The sequence below is a fragment of the Perca flavescens genome, chromosome 1, assembly GCF_004354835.1.
Source record: "Perca flavescens isolate YP-PL-M2 chromosome 1, PFLA_1.0, whole genome shotgun sequence".
Classification (NCBI taxonomy): Eukaryota; Metazoa; Chordata; class Actinopteri; order Perciformes; family Percidae; genus Perca; species Perca flavescens.
Genome location: NC_041331.1, coordinates 38,286,422 through 38,296,031, shown reverse-complemented (window position 1 = coordinate 38,296,031; position 9,610 = coordinate 38,286,422). Strand labels below are relative to the sequence as shown.

General features: G+C 42.1%; 1 protein-coding gene across 3 annotated transcripts in view; it reads right to left on the bottom strand.

Annotated features, from left to right (window-relative positions):
• Positions 1-128: 128 nt before the first annotated feature.
• wdhd1 (WD repeat and HMG-box DNA binding protein 1) overlaps positions 129-9,610 on the bottom strand; it is a 37,666-nt gene continuing 28,184 nt past the window's right edge. For all 3 annotated transcript variants that reach the window (XM_028574397.1, XM_028574414.1, XM_028574406.1), the window contains exons 24-26: positions 9,592-9,610; positions 9,367-9,502; positions 129-581 (exon numbers count right to left, since the gene is read on the bottom strand). The exon at positions 9,592-9,610 is cut by the window's right edge and continues 124 nt beyond it. In XM_028574397.1, coding sequence (XP_028430198.1) covers positions 399-581; positions 9,367-9,502; positions 9,592-9,610 — 338 coding nt within the window. In that variant the 3' untranslated portion in view covers positions 129-398. The remainder of the gene's footprint in view (positions 582-9,366; positions 9,503-9,591) is intronic.

Here is a 9,610-nt window from a genome sequence, read left to right as displayed (position 1 = left end):
GAGTAGGAAAGTCAATAAGTATTCAGATATAGACTTTGTTGGTTTTGGTCTTTTCATCGGATTTGTTGACATTTTCACTGCTTGTGAATAAAGTTGATGCAACAAAAAGGAAATCAAAGACAGAAATGTGAACTAACAAACATTTACATTTATTCAATTGTTAAAATACAGTGAAGTTTTTTTTATTTTTTTTAGAAAGGTTATAAATGAAAAAATCAAAGCAAAGGATGCTCCATAATTGAACGCCCATCTGATCCATCACTAACTCTGAAGGAATTTTAAGAGCTTTAAAATGTTCTGATCAAGTGCCTCAAAGAACAGAGAACGTATTTCATCAACACAGCAAACAGACTTTACAGTTGTCACATAAATCTGAACAAAAAAATAAATACAAATATTTAGGTTTTGTTAAAAGCAAAAGCTGAAAGCTTTGAGGAGGGATCCAAAGATTTCTTCTTCTTGGAACTATTTTCATCGGCTTCCACCTGTCCATTGTCATTTTCCACACCTCCTCCAGCTCTCTTCCTCTTCTTCAGATCTGCTGCGTCTCCAGTTTGGCCTTTTGCTCTTTCTGTCCACAACTGAACAAAACGAGGACATGAAATGCACGTTAATTTCCAAAAGACAAAACAGTATTGTTCTTCTGTTTTAAATCTAGACTCCGAACGAACACACACAAATTGCATCCTGTCATGTATAATCACTACTGACAGGCTGCTGCCTCTTTTCCCTCCTCATGCCTTTATTTTTTTTCCCCTCTTTCTCTCTAAGGCAAGACAAAAGGAAGCCCTTTCGTGGACGTAATGGAGCCGGGCTGAATCATCAGGCCTGGTGTGTGGACTGGCAGCGCACACACACACACACACACACACACACACACACACACACACACACACACACACACACACACACACACACACACACACACACACACACACACACACACACACACACACACACACACACACACACACACACACACACACACACACACACACACACACACACACACACACACACACACACACACACACACACACACACACACACACACACACACACACACACACACACACACACACACACACACACACACAGCACACACACACACACACACACACACACATTCAACCAAGCAAGCACACACAAACACCAACCAAGCAAACACACACAAACACCACCATTACAAAGCTGGTAGATGCTACAAGCTGTGACGTCTCGCTAGTTAATTGTCATTTTATTGTATTTGGACAGAATAATGCAATTAGGACACACAGAAACACAGACAAACACAGACAAACACACACACAGACTCATACAACGTAGGTTTCAGGCCCCTCAGCATCATTTTCCAGTTTATTAAATAACCAAACTGAAACGCTGTTACGGAGTTTGATTTTAATGATAAAAATGGTGTCGACGTGTTGCTACAGGTATCAGTGAGAAGATGGAAATCACATCAGAGTCCAGTTTGAAGGCTCAGATGCCATTGAGGTGATGGACAGAAAACCAGTCAACATTTTTGATAACAGATTAATAGTTTGGGTCATTTATTAAAAAGGAAAATCCTTCGGTTCTGGTTCCTCAAGGGTGAGGATTTTCGTTTTTTTCTCTTCAGAAATCCTGTGGGTCACAGGAATCCTATGGGATCCTGCGGGATGGGATTCCTGCGGGATGGGGGTCAATGTTACTATTCATCACGTGACTGAGACGCTCCTGCCTTTGATAAGAAATAACCCAAAGAAAACTGAAGCAGGAATAAGTCTCCATGAATATTGACTTTACTTAGTAGGGGTGGTACGGTTCACAAAACCCACGGTTCGCTTCGTATCACTGTTTTAGGGTCACGGTTTCCGGTTCTGTACGATTCTTGTTATTTTTTCTTTTAAACACTCCAGAAATATACTTCAGCATATGATATATAGCTAAAATTAGCATATTGAATGCATGTTGCACAATACATGCACACAGTAGCAGTTCTGTCTATTGTTTTATTTAGGTAACATGAAATTCAAAGTGTTCCCAAACCAGATGCTTATTTATTTATTTATTAAATATATATATATATATATATATATATATATATATATATATATATATATATATATATATATTTAAATAAATATATATATATATATTTAATAAATATATATATATATATATATTTTAATAAATATATATATATATATAGTTAATAAATATATATATATATATATATATATATATATATATATATATATATATATATATATATATATATATATATATATATATATATATATATATGCCGTCCTAGCTCTCCCACTTGATATTTGAGGAGCGGTCGGCTCGGTGTCTCTCAAAATCTGACGAAAATCTTTTTAAATGACCTTTGTCAATCAAAAAAACAGACACATTCAGCAACTGTATGGCCTATTTCTCACTTAAAATGTTTTCAGAAACATGTTTCGGTGAACTATTTTCGTAAAATACGAGATCGTATTCAGAACGAGACGCCATTAGAGTCTGTTTTGAAATTCGGGAGCAGCAAGACCCAAGTGACGCGTTCGTCCAATCAGCTGCCATGTGTTTAAATTTACAAATTACAACACCGAAAAGAGATACAACAAAAATATGTATTAATTTAATGATTAAATAAGGTAATGTCTCCAAACTTACCTCAATTATAACTTGTCTCCTGCTAGTTTTACTACAGCATTTACTTATTTACATAGACTTCTGGTGTACTTACAAATTTTCCAATCCATCGTTTTATGAGTGCATAACGTATTTGTACTAGTGTAGAAGTTTGGTATCATTTTGGGCATTATTAGTGGGGTCATTTACGAGATACAAACGTGGATCCATTAGCCCCTGCGCTAATAAGCTATTCAGCTGATAATGCTAACTCTCCCAATGTTAGACCCAGGAGAAAAAAGCTTCTAGGGGTGTTTGGCTTGAGGTCATAGTGCAAAGTAACCTGACTCCACCAGATGGATCGCTTCACATTTGCTCGGCATATCCATCTGGGAACTTTCCGTTGGAGAACTTTTGGGAAGGGGCGAAAATACTGGTTAGCTGATTGGATAAACCATCTGTCTATCACCTATGTTGGTGATAGACGGGCCAAATCAACCAATCAGATCCACGAAGCGTATGAAAATACAACCACAAGCTCGCCCCTGCTGCTGCAGGCAAAGCATAGCTTGTTAGCTCAGCAAGCAAGCAACATGTCAGTAAAGGATATTTGACGTTTGTGTAACGAAAATTTAGGAATAAAAGGCACCATTTCAGGTTACCGGACCGCTGTCTGAAAGTACTGGTTAGCTGATTGGATAAACCATCCGTCTGTCACCACCTAACCCGCCTCAAAACCAACGCTGATTGGCCCGGTCGTTTGGCTAACGGCTCCAAATTTTCTCTATCTCAAGATGCCAGACTGATCTGCGAGTGGAAAACTGGAGCTCGCGAGATCAGGACGGTCTCACAAGGTTATGGTGCAAAGGACCCGATAAAACGTTCGATAACTTGTTTTTCTTCATCAGAAGAAACCAGAGGTTGTGAATAAAGTTTGGTTGCATGAACAAAGGCCCTCACTCTCTGGCAACCTAGCAACGTGGGGAGTGACACTAACAGCCAATCATGTAACAGTATCATGTTTGGTTGCGCCACATCACTGTCTCGTGTTCTTCAATAACAGAACCGGCGTGGAGTGGAAAGTGAGTGCCGCAGCGAGCGAGGAAATCGTTGATAAAACAGGAAAAGTCAGTATGGCAGTTTTGGGGATTTTATAAGTCTGACCGTAGTCAGACCAATGTCATCAGACCATAATAATAATAATATATAATAATAATAATAATAATAATAATAATAATAATAATATGGTAATACCATAAACTTGTTTTACCACTTTAGCCGCGCTCACACTTTGGAGCACAGCCGTATTCGCCATCAACGTCCAACAACATCTGCAGCTGCTACACGGCACAAGCAGCAGACCACCATGGAGTGGTACTCTGCATCAGCACCTTACTAAACACTACAAGCAGCAGACCACCATGGAGTGGTACTCTGCATCAGCGCCTTACTAAACTCTACAAGCAGCAGACCACCATGGAGTGGTACTCTGCATCAGCGCCTTACTAAACTCTACAAGCAGCAGACCACCATGGAGAGGTACTCTGCATCAGCACCTTACTAAACGCTACAAGCAGCAGACCACCATGGAGAGGTACTCTGCATCAGCACCTTACTAAACACTACAAGCAGCAGAGCACCATGGAGAGGTACTCTGCATCAGCAGAGTACTAAACCTTACTAAACACTACAAGCAGCAGACCACCATGGAGAGGTACTCTGCATCCGCACCTTACTAAACACTACAAGCAGCAGACCACCATGGAGAGGTACTCTGCATCCGCACCTTACTAAACACTACAAGCAGCAGACCACCATGGAGAGGTACTCTGCATCAGCACCTTACTAAACACTACAAGCAGCAGACCACCATGGAGAGGTACTCTGCATCAGCACCTGACTAAACACTACAAGCAGCAGACCACCATGGAGAGGTACTCTGCATCAGCGCCTTACTAAACGCTACAAGCAGCAGACCACCACGGAGAGGTACTCTGCATAAGCGCCTTACTAAACGCTACAAGCAGCAGACCACCACGGAGAGGTACTCTGCATCAGCACCTTACTAAACGCTACAAGCAGCAGACCACCACGGAGAGGTACTCTGCATCAGCACCTTACTAAACGCTACAAGCAGCAGACCACCACGGAGAGGTACTCTGCATCAGCACCTGACTAAACGCTACAAGCAGCAGACCACCACGGAGAGGTACTCTGCATCAGCACCTTACTAAACGCTACAAGCAGCAGACCACCACGGAGAGGTACTCTGCATCAGCACCTTACTAAACGCTACAAGCAGCAGACCACCATGGAGAGGTACTCTGCATCAGCGCCTTACTAAACGCTACAAGCAGCAGACCACCATGGAGAGGTACTCTGCATCAGCGCCTTACTAAACCCTACAAGCAGCAGACCACCATGGAGAGGTACTCTGCATCAGCACCTTACTAAACGCTACAAGCAGCAGACCACCATGGAGAGGTACTCTGCATCAGCACCTTACTAAACACTACAAGCAGCAGAGCACCATGGAGAGGTACTCTGCATCAGCAGAGTACTAAACCTTACTAAACACTACAAGCAGCAGACCACCATGGAGAGGTACTCTGCATCCGCACCTTACTAAACACTACAAGCAGCAGACCACCATGGAGAGGTACTCTGCATCAGCACCTTACTAAACACTACAAGCAGCAGACCACCATGGAGAGGTACTCTGCATCAGCACCTGACTAAACACTACAAGCAGCAGACCACCATGGAGAGGTACTCTGCATCAGCGCCTTACTAAACGCTACAAGCAGCAGACCACCACGGAGAGGTACTCTGCATCAGCGCCTTACTAAACACTACAAGCAGCAGACCACCACGGAGAGGTACTCTGCATCAGCACCTTACTAAACGCTACAAGCAGCAGACCACCACGGAGAGGTACTCTGCATCAGCACCTTACTAAACGCTACAAGCAGCAGACCACCACGGAGAGGTACTCTGCATCAGCACCTGACTAAACACTACAAGCAGCAGACCACCACGGAGAGGTACTCTGCATCAGCACCTTACTAAACGCTACAAGCAGCAGACCACCACGGAGAGGTACTCTGCATCAGCACCTTACTAAATGCTACAAGCAGCAGACCACCATGGAGAGGTACTCTGCATCAGCACCTTACTAAACGCTACAAGCAGCAGACCACCATGGAGAGGTACTCTGCATCAGCACCTTACTAAACAATACAAGCAGCAGACCACCATGGAGTGGTACTCTGCATCAGCACCTTACTAAACGCTACAAGCAGCAGACCACCATGGAGAGGTACTCTGCATCAGCGCCTTACTAAACACTACAAGCAGCAGACCACCATGGAGAGGTACTCTGCATCAGCGCCTTACTAAACGCTACAAACGTTATTCTCCTATACCGGAATACTGTGTGGACTCTATGCTTGGAGGAAGGTCTGGCAAAGCGAGACTACGGACACGTTGACATGTTGATGAAACAGTTATTTTTGTGCTGCCCTTACGGACACAGGCAGAACACAAAATCACGCCTGCCAAAAGTAAAAAATTGGGCTTAAAGGGGTGATAGAATGCAAAACCGATTTTACCTTGTCATAGATTAATAACGAGAGTTTGGAGGGTAAATAGGACATACATAGAACCTCAAAATCCCAATGACTTTCCTCAGCAAAACTCACAATTTGAAATTGCTGCTGAAAACGGGCAAATCTCAAAGCTAAAAGTTGACGTCAACTCCTCAACCTCTCCTTATTTGGCTCTACCTTCTATCTTTGTAATGCCCCAAAATTTACATAGGCCACTGACGGATCTGGGACCAGTTTGTCTTGTGAATCTAGGTCGCGCAGATCTTTGAATTGTATACATTGTTCATCTGCTCTTTCATCACTAAATTCACTTCTGAGACTTTTTTTAATGCAAGAAATCAACTATGTCAAATATGGGCCGTTTTACGAAAATTGATGGCTAATTGCAAATTTTGTCCGACTGTGTGTTGGAGTTCAGCGGGAGCACAGCAGGCTAACGTGACAGCGGACATTGTTGCCTCGCCGCCTGGCGTGTCCTCCTTCACAGACCCTGGCCCGCTGTGAGCTAGATGGATCTCCGTCATGGCCGGCAGCCCACGGCGCTCCATACCCGCGCAAAGTCACCCTTTCTGGGTGACTCGACTACCAAATGCCGAGGCCCTGACGGAGCTCCAGGGCCTGCAGCTCTCCCTCTCCTCTTCCTGCTAAATGTTCGGATGGAGCTCTATCAATGAAAGCTAGCTAACGAAAACCCTCAAATTCACAAAAATGCATTAAATTGAAACTGGACACAAGCGTTAGCTTTGTAAGACCTTAGGGTAGCTGTAGCTCATCTAAATATTCATGAGCATACCATATTTGGAAGAAAAACTCTCGTTCCAAATAGGGCCAAAACACAGGGATGCACAAGTGCCCATAAAATAGCAACCAGGCCATTTTCAGCCCAATTAATCAATGTTACATACCCCATTAGGAGACCTTAAGGAACAGTGTGAAACACCCTATATAATCATTCTATCACCTCTTTAAGAAGTTACAACAAATATTAATGGTAACGGCATATTTGAGAATATACATTGCAAATGTAATGAATACTTAACCTCCAAAAAAGCTCTTAAAAATCCTTTATATATAAATAAATTAAAAAAAACTAGCCCTCTTATCTTCTAGATTAAAAAAAATATATATTTTTCTTTGAGTCTGAGGTTCATATTTCCCCAAACTACACTTATGTTGTGTTCATTTCGTCGAGGACTTGAATGTTTCTGATGCAAAAACTGAATTTGAATCTGAATTCCAATTGAAGTGATGAACAGATATTTAAAAGAACACAAATGTAAATCAGGCTGGAATTGTCCTTTAAAATAGCTGAAAAAAAAATGTGTCATCCCACTTATTTCTCCTGAGATTGACCACCCCACTGTGTCTCACACAGTATTATCATAAGATCAATGCATTGTGCCCACGCTGCCAAAACACACTCGACAGGGTTCCCAGGCAACAGGCGTGCCTCCCCTCCCCCTCACATCCACTTCTTTTCTTTCCCTCTCTTCTGTCGAGTGTCATCCAGTTCTCTGCTGAGAGTCTTGATGTATGCAGGGTCAGGACCGGGCTAATATACAAACACACACATTGAGGTCTATTAGCACTCAAGTGAATTAAAAGGGTGAGGTGTGTCATAACCTACCGACACAAATCACTTTAATTTATTCACTTATGGAATGACTGCAGCGCATAGAGAAAAACTGATTTTAAAATCTGGATATCTTTCAAATCTATGTGACACTACAGGGCTCTGCAACACCTCCTACTATCAGACAGAATAAAAACAGTTCATCATACAAACGTATGGGCTTTTATAGGGATTCATTCACAGGGGTCTTTAAAGACTAACTTCCGTATTTTTCAACCTGGACTTTTCCCGTGTTTTTGTGTCTAAGTGACTGATGGGAACAACACATTTTGAAATTGGTCCGGTATTAAAAATAGAAATCAGTTAAGTTAATAACATGATTACCGAGTCGACCGTTTTCTGGGATGTTTTCATGCTAGTCGAATGTGACCAGTTTTAGCATAAACTGCTAACTAGCTTATAACGCTAGTCACCGGGGCACAGGTAAAGTAAAAAGAAATCTCTGTTTCTACACCGCTAACAAGGCTCAAAATAGCACCACACTTCCATGGTAGTATAATGAGGGTCCCTACATGTAGACCGAAGCATTGAGAACTTTGTAAGTGTACAGACAGTTTATTAAAAAGATAGTTTAGAAAGACAGTACCGTTCACATACAAGTCTGTCTTTATAAACTCTTTGTTCTCAATGCTTTCGGTTTACATGTAGGGACCCTCATTATGCTACCTTGGAAGTGTGGTGCCATTTTGAGCCTTGTTCATGGTGTAGAAATAGCGATGTCTTTTTACTTTACCGGTGCCCCAATGACTAGCTTTATAAGCTAGTTAGCGGTTTGCGTTAAAAATGGTCACATTCGATTAGTATGAAAACATCCCAGAGAACGGTCGACTCGGTACACGTGTTATTAACCCCTAGGTTCATTTTGTGCCGGATTTCTCCTTCAAGCAAGACCGCTGCAGTCGGCAGAGGTGAGACAAGCTACAATTGCGCAACTTCAATTTCGGTCCGCAAAAATGGTTGTTTTATGCTCAGATTATTGTTCTAAGTGTCTGACAACATCCTTATAGACAAAGACCTTTTTTAAGATCCTTTTTGTTTAACGTGAAACATCCCCGGTGTCGCCGTCGTCCAACCCACCAGACTCCATTGAAACAAACACTCAATTTGTCATCGTAAAACACATTTCATTCAAAGTCAACATTAACAAAAATAAAACCATCAAAAGCCGTCTTGGTTCGTCTTTCCACCGTTCCAACAATCCCCGCTCTGGTTTTACAGTTCACTAGATGGTCCAGTAGAGGTCAGCAGGACTGACAAAGATTTCATTTGGGGACATTATTTGAAGTTAGATAATAGGTAAATATAATCGCAGAATAACACAACTTTTAAAATCACAATAATATTGTATCTTGACTTAAGTATCGTGATAATATTGTATCGTGGGGCCTCTGGTGATTCCCACCCCTAGTATATTCCAGATGATTTTGCTCAAATGTTTGTAATTTTTTTAGTTTCCCAGGATGCCATATGATCCAAACCCTCCTCTCTGAACCCCTCAGTGTTTCTCACCAGTCGCTCCTCAGCTGACAGCGTCCTGAAGCGCCCCATTGCCTCTTTGATGATGTCAGTCTCCTCCAGGTCTGGCTGGTCAGCTGTGATACTCTTCCTGTTCTCCTCCAGCCAGAACTGGAAGCCCGTCTTTGGCCTGAACAGTCAACAAAAAAAACAAGTCAATCCACCTTGTGGCTTCCAATAAAATAACTTCAAAAAAGGTTTGATAAATCGATCTTATACCGGTTATTTTCGGTGTTGT